The sequence below is a fragment of the Pinus tabuliformis genome, chromosome J (assembly GCF_031772625.1).
Source record: "Pinus tabuliformis cultivar Carrire ecotype Pingquan chromosome J, CPIR1, whole genome shotgun sequence".
NCBI lineage: Eukaryota > Viridiplantae > Streptophyta > Pinopsida > Pinales > Pinaceae > Pinus > Pinus tabuliformis.
In genome coordinates, this window is record NC_142295.1 from 720,891,067 (window position 1) to 720,912,304 (window position 21,238).

The window sequence follows — 21,238 nt, forward strand, 5'->3', positions numbered from 1 at the left end:
CTCTTGTATAGGCAGTGAAGAAATGAGAGTATTCTTCTTCAGTAAGGAGACAATGTTTCACACAGATCACTAGCCAATCCAGTTTTTTTGGATTAAACAATTCCTGTATATTATGAGATTGACAGAATATTTTTGCAATTGTATTTAAAAAAATTTAATAATGTTTGATTGACATGAACTGGTGATGTTACAATAAGCCTTGTGACAAAATACTTGTGCATTCACTAGGCATGATGAAGGGATCTGTGTGCCCTTTGACCTTTCATTAACTTGATGATTTATATTTATTATTATTCTTGTTAAATTTATTATATTTTTTTTATTACTATGTTTGCTACATTGCTAACTCCTTAAGAATGCTTTGTTTGCAAAGCATAGTAAAAAGGATTCTTTGTTGCAGAGAAATCCTTCTTGGCCACATCATTTTAATCTTTGCCTGGTTCTGTCTGGTTTTAGGGGTTTGATTTCGTTCCCAATTTGATCACTAGTGAGCTTCCTTTCTAGTGTATGTATAATATTTTGAGGTCTTTTGACCTGGTTATTTAATTTGAAGCTGGACGTTTCTTGGTAACATACTTTGCTTGCTTTTATTGTTGTATGTTCCTTTGTGTTTCTTTCCCTATTTTCATTATTTGTAATTCACTTAAAATATTGAAACCCCCACACACATGCAGTGATAGGATGTGCTTGTGTGCACCCACAATATATACTGAAGTGATGGGATTTTTAAAAGGTCTTTTTGTAGTGTGAGTTAATGCCAATTTCATACTAGTTGAATATAACGATAATAAATTCTTTTCATCAATCTTACGAAGTGGCCATCGTTCTTAATCAGTAATAATATACATTATAGTATATCCTTGGATTACATCCTGGTTACTGACTTTGGTAGAAGTTCCAGAATAAGTAGGTTGTTTCAATGAGAGCACCAAATCGCATACACTATTTATTCTTTTATGTGCACTTTGGTCTACCTAGTAGAGTAATCTGTATCTGATGACTATAAACATGCAAAATGATTTAAGTAATTACACTCACGGTTCCTAAGTCACTAGGACTGGAACATATGAAAGAGTATATTCATTGTCATGAGTCAGACGTTGATCAGATTCTCCTAGCTCGCTAGGAAGCATGTGGCCTGCATGACCAAATTTCTAGTTAGAATAAATAGATTAAAATTGATTTGTAATTTTGTCCTCTTGAATGTCCTTTGTTTAGTTTTCTGATGTCAGTGCATTACCCTTTTGCAGCAACCCATGCTTCCTTGAGGATCCTTTCTTGTATAAATTGTTCATAATTATTCAAGTACTCAAGGGAGTTATCTAGGTTGAAAGCTACAAACAGTTCTTAGAACTGTTATGTCTGCAAGAGGAATGGAATGCATGTGATATTTCTGTATGTTTGGTTTGCAACATAGCCTAGTTTGAAGTTTGACTAGGTGGGTATATTACTCTTCTGTGATGATAGTTTTAGTTGGTAGTAATATTTATAATAATATCAAATGGTTGGCATTTTCTAGTAGTGATTTAACTTTCTACTGTCTACAAAATGGAGAGGATTAACTGTAAATTCTTTCTTTAAAGCAATTATCTGACAAGCTGTGTATTTTGTTTGATGATTATGTTTGTGTTGTAATGTATTGTCTGATGTTTAACAGAGTACTGCAAGTCCCTTGACATCTCCTGAAAGTCAACAACAGCTTCGGCATATGAACATCATCTATAATTCAACACAGCCAAATGGCTTATCTGTGGGTGGAGTGCAAGGTTCAATTACTCCATTTGCGCAGGGATCTTCTCCAACAGTGGGACATCAACCAGGGATCTTTCAGCCTAATCGTACTCAGACAGAGACATACCCTGAAAGGCCTGGCCAACCAGAATGTCAGTATTACATAAAAACAGGGGACTGTAAATTTGGTTTTGCTTGTAGATATCACCACCCTCAGGAAAGAGTTTCACAGTCATCTACCTGTGTGCTTAGTCCAATTGGACTTCCCCTGCGACCTGTAAGTTTTTAATATTTTGACAAGTCTTTATTTACTCTTTGATTTTGTATATGTATTGAATGTCTTTTGAGCTTATGGCTATCTGTAGACTCTTCATTTATTTGATCTCAAAGAACTCAAGTTTGGAAAGGAATGAAATATTTTGAGAAGTGTCATGTAATTCCTTGAGAATTTTGTTTCAATTCATGTTGCTTATTGTGCGCTTTTGTTTGTTCTGATATTAAGACGCAACCAACATGCACCTATTACAACCACTATGGTATATGTAAGTTTGGACCGACATGCAAGTTTAATCATCCAATGACAGGTCTTTCTTATAGTCCATCAGCTTCTTCCCTTTCAGAGATACCAGTGGCTCCATATCCTAGAGGTAGTTCCCCAACAACCACACATGTTCAGTCCATTTCAGAACCCACACAGGAAATTACAAAGAGTAGAGATCAACCCTCAAGAGAGCCTACTAGCTCCAAACAGGATTCAGATACTGTTTCAGGAAATACAAAGGAAAATGCTTCTACATATTCTGATGCTGCTATTTCATCAAGGTCTGCACAAATTGCATTGTGCTAAATGCAGCTGGTCCATGGCATAGTTTGTGAAAATTATAATTTCTATTTCGAGATACAACATAGTTTGCAAGGCTGAATTCCTTAAAGTATCCAAAATATGTAAAGATGTTGAAATTTCATCCATTTCATTCTTTTGCTCCTATCCAGGGTGAACAGGTGTAGTCAAATAAGGCTGAAACTTTAGCCATGACACCTTTTTTTAAAGTCTAGAATTCTTGTTAATGTAAATTGTTGTTACTGGATAATCCTGATTCAAATGAAAGTTGTCTTTTATGATATGAAGGGCTCTGATTTACCATGCACATCATGCTACACCATCTCACTCTCTCCCTCACACACATGCACACACACACGTGCATGTGCATTTAAGCACTATTTGTTGTTTAAACCTAATTAAATCATCATTTTCAGTGTGATGAGACTGGTGATTGATACATTCTGGTGAAGTTTTAGAACATACATCATCTGGATGATTTGGATTTAGTGCATTTTTCCATGTCATTTGCTTCAGCTTAACAATGTTTCAGAAATTTTTGTATTTTTATGGATAAAAAATGGACTGATTTGGATTTAGTGCATTTTGCCATGTCATTTGCTTCAGCTTAACAATGTTTCAGAATTTTTGTATTTTTATGGATAAAAAATGGACTGATTTGGATTTAGTGCATTTTGCCATGTCATTTGCTTCAGCTTAACAATGTTTCAGAATTTTTTGTATTTTTATGGATAAAAATGGACTTTATGTTTGAATTTGTCTGTTTATTACTCATGAATGACATAATATATGTAGTATGCTTCAATAGATGCCTTCACGCCGTAGATGTTGGTCCATGCATTGTTCTTAGTGGTCATTGTAGCTTAATTTTAATGTGGATGTCTTCATATTAGGACCCCATAAGTTTGTATCAGAACGGAGTTGCCTGGACTCTTTGAGAATGATGACATGCAATTTTCAGTCACCAGGTGGTGCATCTTGTTTCTGTGCTACTGTTTGGTATTGGCTTGTCACAAAATGATCTGATGGGAAGAATAGAGGAAAGCGATATGGTTTACATATTTTTGTGAGATCGTGCAGTGATATTCACTAGAAGAGAGCGAGTTCCACAAAATCCAAACTGAAGGTCTAATGCGAATACTTTCTCATGAAAATATGGAAGACAGTTGGGTTTAGACAATGAGAAGGAACTGTAGACTGATTGAAGAATGCTTTGCACCCTGTTTGGGAGTTGTCACCTATTTAGAATTTAGGAACACTGTTTTCTAGTCTCTAGAGGAACCATTCACACGCAGTCTGCATGTTTTCTGGCAGTGGAAACTATAATTGTCACCATTATTGTTATTACTAGGTAGATATAAAGCCTCTAAGAAGATATTATAATGTAGGTTTTGTCTCTGGATGTACACAGTTTTGCCAAATTGCTTTTGTAATGATTTCTTTATATATAGAGTTTCTTGAATACTTTGTTTCCTTCCAACCAATTTTTTAGAACTCCGACTCCGACTCTGTATCGACTCGACCGATTTGATTTCAAAGACTCTGTTGTTGTAAAAAATACATTATATATATATATTTTATAAAAAAACAGAATTCTAAAGATTGTCATTCATGTTTCCAAACGCACAGCTTTAGAATATAGATAGAAGACAACATATGATCGAAGTAGGCCCATGAATATATCCATTATATCAAAATGGCACCCAGTGCACTGTCCAATACATACATGATGATTATTTAGAGATCAAAGCAAAAACACAACCAAGGAGGCTAGAAATGGGCTCTACAACAAAAGTAAACTGTGAAACATCACTAGTCATCACTGACCGGTACCACTGGCTACTGCTAGAGGAGCCAACATCATCTGGCTCAACCTCCTCATCAGAGTCAGATAGGGAAGTCCATGGCTCCTCCTCATCATCATCTCCAACTGCAATTGTAGAAGTGGTAACACTAGCACGCTGTGCAGCAACGACACGCTGAGATAGATGAGATATGCGCTTCTGTCATGGTTGAGAAGAGGAAGCGCTTGCAACTGGAGGACTTGGGGCTGGCCTTGAGGTTGGTACAAGTGGATTTGCATTTGACTAAACATTATGTTCGAGTGATGCCACCGTTTGTAAATCCAAATCAAGTTCCTCATCAAAATCAAACTCTGCTGGATGACTCTGCACTACCCAATTTGATGTTTGATCAATATCTTCCAACACAATGGGATCTGAATTAGGGCTTTTGTTCAACTATTGGTTGCGTCTGAGCCAAAGGTTGTATTGGACATAGATTAGATCATTTCACCATTTTTGATCCAAACGATTTCTCTTCTTCGTGTGAATCCTCTCAAAGACTGACCAATTGCGTTCACACCCAGTGGCACTGCAAGTTTGACTCAAAATACGAATTGCAAATTTATGCAATTTAGGACAATGGCTACCAAAAGCCTCCCACCATTGTGCTGCAAAAAACATAGTAGCGTAATGAGTTAGCTCAACAAAATTACAAGTTATATCCAACTTTAAAATTATAAATGATTTAACAAAATAAGTACTAAGAATTTGAAAATTAAAATCTTTGTTTACTTGGCTCATTTGCTTCCCTTGCAATCTTTGCTAGGTTCTTCCCAAAGGTACCCTTGGGTTTGCTGAATGTTGTGACCTGTCCGTGTATCTCCAGTGGATCACACTCCAATGGGATCATGCGATCAATGCATTCAATTAATCCATCTCTAATCTCCCCACTCAAAGCTCCTGCCGCCAGAGCTTTATAATGATACTGTGGGTTCAAAAAATACCCAGCTGCATGTATAGGGCGATGGAGTTGATTGTTCCATCTTTGATCAATTATTGCCCAAATGGGCTCATATTTAGCTACTTTATCCTTGTGTGCCCTCTTTATTTGCTCATTTGCTTGATCCATAGCCTCGTAAATGAAGCCCATAGCCAATCTCTCCCCATCCACCAACCGCAACACCTTAACCAATGGCTCAACAACCTTCAAAATCTTTGTTGCTATTCTCCAAAATATTTCTTCATTAACTTTCCTTTTCAATTCTTTGCCTACCTGTTTTAGAGACCATTTTCTTTGATTCCATTCATCATTGGAAAAGATTTTTTGCAAGTTTCTATGTTGTGAAAGCATAGATTGCAATGTCAAAAAATGAGTAGCAAATATAGTGATGACAGGCCTAATAATATCCATGCCCCCTGTGTGTCTCCTCATAAAGCTCAAAATCCATGAATGATTGTAGATAAATTTTGTTATGCTTTTGGCATGATCTACAATGTTTTTGACCCCATCTAATTTGCCAATATCCTCAAGCATGAGGTCTATGCAATGTGCAACACATGGGGTCCAAAATATGGTTGTGTTTTTTTTCTCTAACAATTTACCAACAAGAATATAGTTAGAGGCATTATCTGTGACGACTTGAACAACATTAGCCACCCCCACCTCCTCAACAACCTTGTCCAATAGCGGAAACAACAATTGTCCATCTTTTGCTCGATCAGATGCATCAATCGATTTTAGAAACATGATTCCATGTGGGCAGAAGATAAGAAAGTTTATGATGGTACGGTTCCTTTGATCAGTCCATCTATCTGACATGATGGTACATTTTGTTCTTGTCCATGAGTCTTTGAAATCTTTCAAATACTCATTAATGGAGGAAATTTCGTTCTGCAAATGATACCTCCTTATCTCATGTATAGTAGGCCTTTGAAGCCTTTTCCAATAGCAAATATGGAATCAAACATAGGCTCATAATATGGTGAACGAGAAGCGTTAAGGGGATATCAGCGTCATACCACCAAATACATATGTAATCACAAGCAGTGTCCTTCAATTCTTTCTTGCAATGGTCATTTAAAGTGGGTTGTAAAGTTTTACTAGCTTCAGGACCATGTGCATCTGATGGAGAGGAGGGTGTGACGGTGAAATAACTTTTGATATTCATATCACCCTTCTTTTTCAGTTTACCTTTACCCTTTTATTGAATAGACTCCAAAGAGGGAGAAACATATCGGAAGGGGTTGGATGCATCAGTGCAAGAGATAGAAGAAGAACCCTCAAAATCAAAATGGGGGTTGGTAGCCATAATTTTTTGTATATTCCTCTTCCTCTCAATTTCAGTCTCTATTTTTTTTGCCTAGCCTTTTCTTCTTTAAACTTCTCAAAACTATTTAAGAACTCTTTCCTAAACTCCCCAATTTCTGGTGATTTACATGGAGTAATTTGGCTTCTAATCCATACCAAGTGTTGTTCCAGTGTACTAATGCCCCCACGACCATCCTTAATTTTTATGTGGAAAAATTTGCAATGCATTTGACTATCAATGATTTCAACATATGCTTAAACAACATTTTTCACTCTAGATCCCATTTTTTGACTTGGAAATGAAAGGAAAAAATCTGAAAATGAAAAAACATAACATTGCTTCAATGTTCATTTTTCACAAAAAACTCTCTTTAATTTCCAGATTTGCACAAAAAAAAAGCAAAAATATATATTTAGAAGTAAAAAAAAAAATACCTCTAGGCACAAACTGCCTCCTCAAAGTTGCTCCAACAAACCAACTCCTCAATGCTGCTCCAATGGATGCCCAAGAAGCTCCCCACTCTTGCTACAATGCTTGCCCAAAACTCTTAACTGCTGCTGCAAAAACAAACTCCACAACTCTTCACAAACTCGTCACAAATTTTCACTCAAATGCAATGAGATCGCTGTGAGGAAATGAAAGGGGTTGGGTAGGTTTTATAGGGTTTAGGAGAGGGAAATGGACCCTAAAGAACCCAAAGGCACATTAGAATGGGCTTTGGGGTCCCCAAAAACTCAAGCTAAAAAAAAGGGGACGCATTACTGCTGCTCCCATTGCGCCGGCCAATCGGTATCCGAATCGGCCGACTCGGTAACCACTGGCTAGCCGAATCGAGTTGCCAACGTTTCGACCCGGTCACCCTTCAACTCACATTGACTCGGCCAGCTTTGATACCGACTCGGCCAGCTCGGTAACAATCCGACCGACCGAACCGAGTTGCCAACTGTTTCGACCTGTTCACCCTTCAACTCGCACTGACTCGGTTAGGTTTTAAAACAGTGCTTCCAACAACTTTCATAACCTGGAGCGTGCCAAATATAAAAGGGAAATACAGTGCTGAACAAGTCATATTTGAATATTTTTCGATAAGAAAAAAGAGGCCTAGGAAGATATTTGCAGTCCTAGTGTATTATTTGGAATACAGGGAGATATAAAGCCTCATAGAATATTGTAACGTCTTGGGATATATTCAGGCAACTTCACCATCTTTACACGAATTTTAAGAAAACTTGTATATTTGAAGTTTCAGCTATTTTATAAGAATTTGGTTGGCACAGAGATTTACTATGTGTCTCTAAATATGTTCAGTCAATTGCAGTATGCCAATAAAGCCTCAAATTTCATTGGTATCTAGTTTTCATTAAAAATTTTAGCTAGGGTTTGCAAATGGCTCGTCATTTTCAAGGGTTGTTTACAAACACTAAATACCAATATGAACCCATTATGATCAAGGACCTTGCAAATCTCCTCATTCCAACATGTTAATGCATGATATTTCTATCTGAAATATAATCTTCAAGCAATAAAACATGTTTTGCCAGGGGAGTGTTATAAATGGGATCTCCATAAAACCGTGGATAGATATGATCCATTCTAGAGGAAGTTAATCTGGATACCCAGGAAAGTCTGAAAAATCTAAAGATGTAATATTTATGCACAGAACTTGATATGCACTCTGAAAATACAAGATGATACTTCACACGAAGACTGTGGAGTCACCAAGGTGAATCTTTAATGCCTTCACAATGTAGCGGGCTTCACCCTACAAGCAATAAGATCTTCAAAAATGTGCAAACAAGGACTTCATTTTTTCAATAGTCACCAATATCAAAATATGTTCTTCAAAGAAACACGTCCATCAAAGAATGTTGCTCTTTTACAAATGTTTTTGGAAAATGGACTTTGTGACTAGCAATGGTGCAAAAATGGTCGTATATGAAAATCCTCATTCCTTTTGAGATAAAGTTCAAAAAGCTCATGGCTTTGTTTTTAAATAAAAGGGAGGCCACTGTCACTTCACCAACCTTCTTCTACATTTCAGGTCAATGATCTTCCATCTTGAGGGGAGGTTCCCTAGGTTGGGATTTTGCTAGATCTTGTGCAAGAAGGTCCAAAGTGAATCGAAGAGATGGTTCTAGCAAAATAGTTTTTATGGATTAAAAAATTAAAATGGATGGAAATTAAAATTAAAGACTATTTTCTATTCGTTGGGCTATGGGATCAAATGGGAGGCTATCCTTGTTATGGAAAGATGAAAATATCGCTAAGACATTCAACCTATATTCACTCTTTCCTCGCTGTCTCAAATTGAAGAAATATGGTTAAATTTATTAGATAACGTCCAATTCTTATTGAGATTATGGTCTCTTGGGATGAAATATAGGAGCATTCAACCAAATTTTGAAAAGCCAGACAACATAAACAACATTCTAGAGACAACATAATCGAAATGGTGAGCCCCTACCAAATTGTCACTCTGTAAACATATGCGAAGCTACTTCAACAACAAAAGAAAAAGCAATAGAAATATAGAAAGATTCTTAACCCCACAAGACAATTTCATTGATCCTCCAAAAACATCGAATAGATCTTCATTAGGCTCCCATGAATTCTTTTCATAAATCCAAACTATAAAAATGATATACATCAAGGTACTTGAACAAGAAGAGAAAGTTATAGAGATCTGAAATGATTCCTCACCCACAAGATAATTTCATTATTCTTTGCAAGGATTCAATAAATCTTCATTTAGGCTCCAAGAAATTTCTCCTTGAATCCAACATAGAAATGAATGAGAAAGCTACTCTTTTTATAGGCTTAGTTTCGTTAAATATAATTAGTTTACAATAATAAATATTGTAACCAACTCGCTAGAAAAATCAAACTATCATAAAATAGTTAGTAGATTATGCCAGGTGTTTTCCCAAAGTGGACATCCTCATTTAAGGCATCAATCAAGTAACAAGCTATCCAATCTGTAACAAAATCCTCTCCTATTCTGTAACAAATTCAAGATAGAAGGGTTCGTTCCACTAACAATCATCAAAATGTGCGTAAGAAAACCTTCCAAAAGAGGAATAACTTCTCATAGTACGCCTTCTTCTCATAGGATATACAAGTTACAGATAACCCCTTACAACACGTGGACCTTCAAACATGGACGTCCCATAGTACTGTGTGGATAAAAGAAATTTTTAGGTGTTCCTCGTCTTTGGCTAACCAAATCGGTGAATTGTCGATCACATGTGGAGCCATGCCTGTTGGGATATCACCGTTTCTATCAATGAGCACAAGGAGTGGAGTGCTCTCTTTAGGGCAAACTTGTTTGACCATGTCTTATGCAAACAGTTAGCGATCCCCTCAATCAAGCAATAATTTATTCCTCAAACTGTTGATCTAATAAAGACACGTTCTTATAAGTTTTATCCTCGTTTTTCATAACTATATGGATGAGGGCAGCCTACTAACTGCTATTCAAGTGTTGATTTAGCAGTGGGTTGGAATCTGCCTAGGCATGTCCAAAAAATATCAATGGAAGATCATGCATCTAGAAGGGGCCAATCTTCAATCCTCTACAAAATAAATGTGGAAGGCTAAAAGTAAACATTGAATGTGTTGCTTGTAAGATCTCTTGTGATCTCCATTACCATATTCATCATAATATCTCATGTAGTCGTTGTTGGGTGGTGGTTCTTTTGCTTGGATACTCAAACGTGTGTATACACAAGTGATAATAACTATAAGAATCATATCAGCTAAAGAAAATTAGAGTCATTATCCTCATCTTTCCTCCTTGCTGGTCGTTTCTCTGACCCATACTAACAACCCACTTTGATCTCAAATTATATATTCAAGAGAGGGTCAACCTTACTACAGTAATGGACCTAAGAAGGACTACCTTGAAACATGTGCAACCAATCGACTATCCCTCCTCAATATCGTTGGTATAGAACAACAAACTTTACCAAGAGAAGGGAGCGCTCCTCCATACAACAACCATCTATACATCTCTTGCGTTTGAAGACCCAACAATGCTATTTGTACTTGTTTAATACTTTGAACCACCCTTGAAAACACTATTGATCATTGTATGGATCTTGTTGATCATGGCCAAGGTGATGTGATACAAATTCTACTGCAAAAAAAATACCCTCAACCAGATTTAGCAAAAGATGGACCAAAAATGCTACAAGTGCATCATAGATCTAATTCATGATTGCTAGATTAATGCACTAACGCTGCTATAGGTGATCAAGGTGACAAAACTTGCGTGTTTATCCTCCACATACGTGCACCAAAAATGAGTTGCTTCCCTCTTGAACTATCATTTATACTAAAAATAGTTTAGGATTGACCTCTAAAAAATTATGAATATATGAGCCGACCCGACTTCATTTTTTTGGTTTATAATGTTGGCTGCTAAAGCTCTGAAATGTCACTTGGTTCTCCCTTGATTCTACCCACTGGTTATAACCCCTTAAATCTATTAAGTGTGTTGTAAATTGTGAATTCTATTTCGAGAAGCATAACATAAGCCTGCTTTGATAGAGGTCTAGGAAATAACTACTTTTACCAAACAATGTCAAGACACTAGAGGCCCCATTAGAACTATTTACTCTTATTGCTGGATTCTTTGTAGGTGGTTAAGTTGGCAAAAGATCTCAAGTATCACATCTTGTTGTATGCTTTCTTCCAGATATTTGGATATCCCTCTAAATGGCCCCATTCGTGAACCTCTCTCAAAAGATGCAAATTCAGGGTCTTATGTAAAAAACAGAGCTTCTAAAATTTGTAATAAATAAAAATCCATTAATATTGAGGACCTAAAAGATCTGTAGACTAGACATGTACAACCAGAAATATGCCTCTACTTCTACCAGATCAAATAATGGAGAAAGTTGTCAACAATGTAATGGACCCACACCTTTGTACTGGTGAAGCTAATCCAATGATTTAAGTTTGATAATACGTGAAACACAATGAGCCCCAACACCTATGTGAATAACATATTGGAAATGATTTATTGACTATTGTCACATGTTTGTCTTTTGCTAGTTTAGAAGACATAATAAAATGTAAAGCATCACACTCGTTAGTAGATGTGTAATGACATTTTTAAAGGGTAGATCAACGTACAACACTCATTTATATTCATCAACTATGTAAATCACTGATATTAGAAGAAATAATGAAAAACATGCTATATAAAGTTATCTACAGGATTCCAAATCATAAGCTCAGGTTCTAGCTGCTATTGGATTGCTCAAATAAATTCACTTGCTTTACTTCTTGTTTTCTAGATTTTTTTTCAAGAGTGATAGGGCCAATAGAAAGTGCAATAACCTAGTTTTCCGCCTACTGTGGAAAACCTTTGAAATCTTCCTGACAAACAGAACGTGAAAATGAAATCTTTGAAATCTTAGTTACTTTGGACGAACATAACTTGAAAATGAAACCACATACAGTGTTGGACCTCACAAGTACTTTAGTGCACATAAAGCACCACCCTAAAATTTCTAAACTCTCGATCACAAAAACATAATTGTGACATGCTGGAGTTGACATAAAAAATGACTCAAAGTGCACATACATTTTGAGGGATAGCACCAAGCAAGCCTGGAATTTCACTGGTATCTATTCGTGTCATTTAAAATTTTACCGAGGGTTCAACAACGATACTTGTCCTTCATGTACCAATTCCAAGCATGTTTATAAAAATAAAATGTTATCATGCAGGGAATCCTGTTTTACTATTTATTTACTCAACATTTCGAACCTACCACACCAGGTTCTTCCTCTGGAGAACTCATTCGCTCGTCTGGAAATCATGGGAAGTAAAAGATAACATGTAGAGGATGTATCCCTTTTTGAATGTGAACGAGAAAAAGGTTGGTCCTTGAAGAGTAGTTGATAAATACCATAACTATTATTACCGACGACCTGTAACATTATTGTTGATGATTCTTCCAAGCATCTTTCAATTTCATACCTGGTCCAATTATTGGAGCATTGGTACTGAGCCCCAATGCTTTTCAGGAGGCTTGTATTTGTCAGTGCGATCCGTGAGTGCAGATCCATTGGTTTGATTACACGTTGTATCTGCGCAATGTTCCCAAATCTATTGGTTAGGTTTGCCCTATGTTCGATGAGCTTTGTTTAGATTTTTTAACTTGTTTTTCCCGCGTGCATTTTGCCATATAAATGTAGAGTAAAATAACCACCTTTTGGGAGTCGGGGGTTTGGTTTTTTGCATTTCCCTAAAAAATGCAAAAAACGTAGGACTGAGCCCTTTACATGGCCTTTTCTGGGATTTCTGAGGATATTATTAGTTGTGCACTTTATGTAAGGAAAAGGTAATCTTGAGCCTCATTACACCATATTTTGTATGGGGTGGTTTTATGTAAGTGGGGTAATCTTGGGGCTCACTATACCACATGGGGTGTTTGAGGATCATTTTTATGGGAATTTGTAAGATGATACTAGTCTTTTCAAGTCTTAGTTGTAGATCAAGGCCATTGTCATAGCGTATATGTTATTATTGGTGTCACTTTTATGGTTATCTTACCTTTGACCAAGTATGGAGAAGGTGGCATTCATGGATGGCTTGACATGATCGATGTGTTATTCTCTTTTACAACACATTAGGGGATTTAATGGATTGTTGTTCATGTTTGTGATATCGATGGAGGTTGCTTCAGTGAAATGTTATATGTTTTTAATCTTGTGTACGAGTTTTTCTATGGTTGATCATTGGTGAGGAGACCATTCTATTGGTACCATTTAGTTATGATGTTCTAGTACTTATTTTCGATTGATCGCTGCATAGTGGTTCAAGTTTGATTTCTAGTTGTTTCTTTTCAGCATGCAAGGCATTTCGCTAACGATTTTACTACTGCCTTGAGCTGCACTGGAGGACCTCCTTCATTTAGGGGGACTCTTTTAGCTTTTACTTATATCTTGACTGCCTAGGCACTCTTTTGATTCGCTGGACCTACCTGCCAAGCCCACAGTAAGGGATTTGATTATTGGCTGTAAGCCAGAATGAAAGAGATGCTTTTGAAAACAGAAATACATGGGGAGTGGTACTCGGGAGAGTCGCTCGACTATTAAGGGTTTTTTCTTCAAGCGACGGAACCCCCTCTTGATCTCCCTGCCGGTGCATTATCCTTCCCTTGCCCCACGAGCTAGGCAACTCTCACTCTAGCAACACGAGCTAGGCCTCACTCTAGCAACAATATCCACTCTCTCGCGTATGGCGCATGGGGGACATCTCCTCATATCCGAAATGTTATTCACATTTCATTACCATCCATTCATTTTGTTTATAACCACATTTTACATTTTACTTAGACTTACTTAACATGATATTCATATTCCATCATATTCCCATTCCTATAGGGGGTGTGAGCTTAGGTTGTATCGATTATAAAACCGCCTAGAGGTCCAATCAAGCTATACAATCCAGCTGGAACATTTAAACTAATCCTTTCATCACAACAAATAAATGGAAAACACAACTCGTAGCCCTCTAGACAAAGGAGATCTCCAGAATATACATAATGCATTTGCGACGCCCCTTCGTTTTCTATGTAATGATTGTCTATTTTAGACACAATTTGTTTTTATATTGGATGGCTAGGAAGCCATGATAGATTTGTGAAAGGATGTGAACACTGAAACTATTTTTAGATAAAATTTGTTTTTATATTGGATGGCTAGGAAGCCATGATAGATTTGTGAAAGGATGTGAACACTGAAACTATTTTTAGATAAAATTTGTTTTTATATTGGATGGCTAGGAAGCCATGATAGATTTGTGAAAGGATGTGAACACTGAAACTAGTGTGACGTAATTAATCAATTTATGTTAATAAATAATAATGTTCTAAATTACTCAGGGAAGAAACACCCGTGTTAGAAGATTCTTGTAGCTAATATAATCCTAGGAAAATGAAAAAAGATAAATTATTACTATTACTGTAGCAACGGTGAATAATTTATTGTATCATAAACTACAAAGTTTATAACGTATCCATTACAATGAACCTTTAAAGAAATTACCCCGATATAAAGCTAGAAAAAAATTCTGAACTAAGCTATAGGGGAGAAAATTGTCATAGCTTCGATGCATACATGAAACGAATGGAAACAGATTTTAAGTAATGACAACATAATAAAAACTTATATAATACAAAAATCGTTAACGATTGTATAATATTAGAATACAGAAATGAAATATCATACTAGAAAGAGGGTGAAACATCGTGCTAGCAATTATTTGATACATAATCCTATACAAACTATTATTTCTAGTTATACTTCTTATATAAAAAAAGAATTTAAATAAAACCAGATGGTGACAGTCATCTTAATCCAAAGAGTACTCATTTGTATATTAAAATACAAATTCCACGATACAAAAGATCGGAAAACATGCTATGTATTATTATACACGTATGGTCAAAATCTATTTATGATCTACAAAGTATAATAGACCAGTAACATCGTCGCCCAAAGCATCTTTACAAAATTAAAGAATACCCACAAAATTAAACACGCTCTGTTAATTGAGCTATGCAATTAAAAAAGCAGAGGAGGAACATTGTATAACTTCAATTTGCTCACTAAGGCACTAGAAAAACCTGTGTCTATACATCATGTTATACAGTTGAACCCATATTGGGAATCTGAAAGTTATGAGTGAATGATATAAGAAAAAATGGTGATCATGTACAAATCAAGTTCCTCCATTTTGGTTTACATTACTATTTGGAACCTATAATAGAATCACTGCGTAGGCACCATTAAAATTTACGAGAGACTGCGATATGGCATTCCAACTTGGATGATGCAAAAACAAAAAGGGATCAGATTACTTCAACGCTGAAGGGGAACAAAAAGAAATATACTTTGCTTACATGGTGGTTGTTGTAACTCCAAAACTCACATAGTTGTAGAGGGTGACGAGGACGCAGATAAGGATTTTTGAATGGGTACTAGAGAAAACTATCTACTTAAAAAAAAGTGATATGATAGTGGGAATTATAAGAAAAAAACTGTTTCTTGAGATGCTTACACCAGGGTTTGCTCCATAGAGCTTTTGATATATAAAACAAAGATGTTAGTGTAAACTAGTCTAGATCCATCTTAACTCCTGATCTATCAAGCGTCCAGAGGGATCAAATCTCTTTAGGTGCAAACTTCTTTTTTGAGTGAAAAACTTGAGGAAAGGTTTGCACCTTGATAGATTTGATCCCTCTCGGCGCTTGATACATCCAGAGATAAGATGGATCTAAGCTTTCAATCGTGTGTGGCCAAAGAAAATCTAACGAACAAATGATTGATTTTATCAATAATATGTAAAATCATCTAATATGAAATATAATCATTTTAAATATGCTAATTATGTCTCAGATTAATCTAATCATTTTAATTTTAAATTTTCTTAGTTATCTCAGCAATCTCGTCATTTAAATTTAAATTTTTTTTAGTTACCTCAGTTTGTTGAGATGATAAATATTGTGAATAACTTTAATGATGAAAAATGATGAAATACAAATTTTGAATGTACAATGACAATGTAATAGTGTTGAATGATAGAAAATGTGAATAATAAAAATATAGTAAATTACAAATAGTCTTTTATTGTGGTTAATCTCAAACTATTTTCTTCTACTATTCTTATTGTCACCCTTGTTACTTTTGTAGTCTTTTAATATCGCTAATATGAAAATGACAGGTTAAATTGTAAACCATTTAAATCTTTAGCTCGAGATATTGTAATAAACATCATACCTTGTCTCTCTTTCTCTCCAATATTAATAGGTTGCATTACTCTAAGACAAAAATCAATGTACATTGTTGATAATTTTTTTATTCTTGCACTGATATCAACGCACAATATTAATCCAATCACTTTAAAATTAATGTACCATCATATATCCAATTACATCAAATCAAAAATCAACATCTACATTGAAATCAATGCATCTAGTGTAAGAAATCAAATAGGATTAGAAATCACCATCTACATTGAAATCAATGCATTTAGTGCAAGCAATAAAATAGGATTAGAAATCATCTACATTGAGATCAATGCATCTAGTGCAAGAAATCAAATATTATTAGAAATCAACATCAAAATTGAAATCAATGCATCTAGTGCAAGCAATCAAATAGGATTAGAAATCACCATCTACACTGAAATCAATGCATTTAGTGAAAGCAATAAAATAGGATTAGAAACCATCTACATTGAAATCAATGCATCTAGTGCAAGCAATCAAATATCATTAGAAATCAACATCTGCATTAAAATCAATGCATCTAGTGCAAGCAATGAAATAGGATTAGAAATCATCATCTAAACTAAAATCAATGCATCTAGTGCAATAAACAGTCTTCCCTCTCTCCCCCATCCGTCTATATATATAGCTCCCTCTATATCTCCATATATGTCTCTCTATCTCAACCCCCAAAACACACATGCTCTCTCACTCCATATATATCAATCTTTCTGTCCCTCCCTCTCTCTCTTCTTCCCTCTCTTCACTTTCCATCTACATCTTTATCTCCTTTTTTCTCTCTCTATATCACCCCCAAAACATACACTCTCTTTCTCCAATCTATCTATCTATCCCTACCTCCTCCTCTCCCTCCCTCTTCCCCTTCTCTCCCTCTCCCCCGCTTCTAACTCTCTTCCTTCTTGTTATCCTATCTCCCTCTCCATCTTTCTTATCACTCCCTATCTCTCTCTATTTCTTTATTCTTACCTCCCTCTCCCCCCCTCCAACTCCATCTCTATTTCCCTCCCTCTCTCTCCCTCTTTTCACCCTCCAACTATGTTACTATATCCTTCCCTCTCTCGTCTCTCCTTCTCTCCCCCATTCTCTCCGTCTCTCTTTCTTTGTCTCTTTATCTCACCCCCAAACATACACACTCTCTCTCCATCTCTCCCTTGTCACTTCCTTTCTCTCTCCACTTCTCACTTATGTATTTCTTCTTCCCTCTCTCTTTCCTCCTGTCTCTCAAGTCCGCTCTTGCGTACTTCCTCTCTCTCCCTTTCTCTCCTACCTCCCTCTCTTTTCCATCCAATCCTCTCTCTTCCCCCATCACTCTCCTCCTCTCTCTCAATTATTTTCTCTCATTCTTCCTCTCTCTCTCTCTCTCTCTCCAACTACGTTACTATATCCCTCCCTCTCTCCTTCTCTCCCCCCTTCTCTCTATCTCTCTTTTTTTATCTCTTTATCTCACCCCTATACAAACTCTCTTTCTCTCCATCTCTACCTTGCCACTCCCTCTCTCTCCACTTCTCACACTATGTCTTTCTTCTTCCCTCCCTCTCTCCTCCTCTCTCATCCTTCCTCTCTCTCCCTTTATCTCCTACCTTCCTCTCTCTTCCCCCATCTCTCTCTCTCTCCCCTCCCTCCAATCCTCTCACTATCTCCCTCCCTCTCTCCCCCTCCATCTTTGTGTCTCCCTCTCACTCATCTCCCTCTCTCTCTCTTCATTCCTCCTCTTCCCTATCCTTAAGTTTCTCTCCATCTCTCCCTTGTCACTCCCCCTATCTCTCCAACTCTATCAATGTATGACTTTGTTCTTCCCTTCCATATATATCTAGAGTTAATATATATCATGATATATTAATATATATTATAATGTAACAAATTTAATATTGTATTAATCCAAAGTTCAAATTTAATAATAATATTTTTTTTTTCTCAGTAAAAACTAATTCTATGAAGAGGAAGTATGGTACAATAAGAAGTTACAACCAAGAGAGGCAAGAACACAGGCTGCCGGAAAGGATATGCTATCCACCTCGGCCCCTAAACAAAGAAGAGAAGAGAGCTGAATTGAGCAAGGAAGAAACAAGAAGAACAGAAGAGCAAGAACAAAACAGAGGATTATACCCAACATGTGTAGAATCAACTATTCGGCATTTTTTCCCTTTCTTTTTCCCAACTTTGACCCAATCAGGGGGAGACTGTTGAACCGACATGATTTGTAAACTGAGCTGTGCTGTCGGGGAAGGCTCCTTGTCTGAATCCGAGGTGGAGGATTCATGATTTCTTTTCTGAGAGAATGATGGGACAGATAAATCCTTAGGATTAGTCGAAGGCGGATCCTGAGCTAGCTTTGCTTCCATTCCTTCCACTTCCTCTTCCTCTTCATCCGAGCTGAAATCAAAGTCATCCATGGGGGGAGGATCATGAGGCTTCCAGCTTTTGGATTTCTGCTTAGGCTTCACTTTCTTCTTTTGGGCCGCCATCATGGGACAAGAACTCTGAAGGTGCCTTGTGAGATGGTAGTTTTGGTAGCGAAAGGCTGTGTTCTCGTAATCCAAGTTCTGAGTCCAATGGAAGTCTCCAATTTTGAGATTGATCTGGTCAGGGAGACCTTTGCTTACATCTATTTCTGCACATATTCTGGCAAAGGTGTATAGGCCCTTTTCCCCTCTAGGGACGTCTGTGTCTAGAAAGCGTTCTAGAGAATTGCTGATCCCTTGGAATACAACAAAATGCCATAGGTGTGCCGGGAGATTTGGAAGTCTGACCCAGATAGGGAGCTTGGTGATGATTGTTGTAGCAGGATCGAAATCTGGGAACTAGGGGGTGAGGAATAAACCTGCTGAGCCCCAGAACCATGGGCCTGCAGTTAAAGCTTTTTGGTAATCCTCATCAAGAGCAAACATTACGATGAAGAAGCCCTTTGAGCATAACAACACCTGGCAATTGTTGGTCCAGTTAGAGTGAAGCCATTGGTAGAGGTCTGCTGTGCATGGCCATAGCCCATTGAACCTATAAATGATGGCGTGATCTGCAAACTTTTGAGTTTGCTCATCCAGCGTTGGGTGCATGATTTCGATGGAGGGGGTTTCCTCCAATTTGTCCACCAGAAAGGGCTTGGGAGCCTGAGCTGGTGGAGCTGTTTTCTTAGGCATCTGAGCATGGACAACGTCTTTGTAAGAAAACGACTTAGCTGAGGATGACTGTCCTGTAGCTCCCCCTCTCAGACGAAGGGTAAAAATAATGGATGCATTTCTTTTAATACTGTAAAAAGACAGGGGGAGATGATCCTCGAGTTGTTTACCTTCGTGGAGAAGTCGTTGAGCTGCAAAGGGTATACCCAGCTTGAGATTCAGAGCATGCTTGAGGTCCAGCACAAGATCTGACGAGCTCACCCACTATAGCATAGTTTTGCCAGAGATGACCTTGATCTGGATCTGGAATGCAGCCTGATCCATTTTCTGCTTTCCTCTGCAGATCTGGGATGAGAGGAATCTGGTGCATGCACGGCTTGCTGAGAGCCCAATCTGTGTCGTTTCTTTTTTCCCTTCGCCGCACCATCTTCTGCAGGGCCTAGCAGAGCGCAGACAGTGGTTGAACATTGCAACTCACGAAGGTTTCTCAAAGCCTCTCCAGAAAATCCATTCTGCGTGTGGCTTGAGATCAAGCTCCTCCATGAGACCAAATCTCTGTATGGCCTTTCGTCAAACACTTGCCGCACATCCTCCCTGCTTTGGCATTTTGCATATTTTTTGAGACTAAGGTTTCCTGGAAATTTTTTTGTCTCCAATCCGCACATCCTAGCATACCGCAGGGACGTGGATTGTTCCAAAGGAAAACATACATGTTCTATTACCCGTCTCCCCGCCCATAAACGGTTTGGGAGAGAGCATAGGGTATCCACAGACTTTAAAAGCGATATCTCAAGCAGTGGAAGCTGTTGTTCCTCCTTTAACCAGAAGGCGTATCCATTTGTGCCGTCAAAAATGGTCCTATGGGGTTTTTGGGAAACACCTTCACTCGTTAAGCAGACCTGAAATAAATTGTGGATACCAAAATCTGCTCTCCCGTTGGAAATGACTTCTGTTGCATCTAAGCTGAGCGGATCTAGAGTGGTGAACAGAGCCACATCGTAACCGGAGCCAAGGAATCCAAGCACAATAGAGATGAGACTTGCCCGGGCTACGCCGTCCAGGGAAACTTTGGAACGCAGGGAGAACCTAGCCGAGCACACCATTTTTTCGTTCTTAATAATAATATTATTATAATATATAAATATGAAAATTATATTTAATAATAATAATAATATTAATATTAGGGTTAATAATGTTTTTTTTGTATGGTATTAATAATAATTTGGCCCATAGGCCTCACCTAAATAAAACATATTTTTTGAGCATTAATAAGGATAAAGAGGTTTATGGAGTAAATATAAAAAATGTTTTATTTATATTTGTATTTATTTATCATATCTCTTTTATTTACCATGGTATAAGGTCCGTAGACTTGGTATATAATTAGATGTTGATTTCTAATCCTATTTGATATATTTTTATTTATTTATCATACCTCTTTTTACCTCTTTTATATTTATTTATTTATCATACCTTTCTTATAAATATGGTATCTGGCCCATAGAATTAATAATTATTTGTTCCATGGTATTTGGCTAATGGGCTTCACTTAAATAAAATTTATTTTTTGAATTTTTTGTAAATATAAAGAGGTTTATGGAATAAATATAAAAGGAGGCTTTATTTATTTACTATATATATTTTTGAGTGT

The 21,238-nt window shown here is 37.0% G+C and overlaps 1 protein-coding gene across 1 annotated transcript in view; it reads left to right on the forward strand.

Annotated features, from left to right (window-relative positions):
• Positions 1-2,855, forward strand: part of LOC149228777 (zinc finger CCCH domain-containing protein ZFN-like) — a 92,080-nt gene extending 89,225 nt beyond the window's left edge. The window contains exons 6-7 of the mRNA XM_089378362.1: positions 1,658-2,008; positions 2,234-2,855. Of these exons, the coding sequence (XP_089234488.1) occupies positions 1,658-2,008; positions 2,234-2,578 (696 nt within the window). The 3' untranslated portion in view covers positions 2,579-2,855. The remainder of the gene's footprint in view (positions 1-1,657; positions 2,009-2,233) is intronic.
• The last annotated feature ends 18,383 nt before the right edge of the window (positions 2,856-21,238 follow it).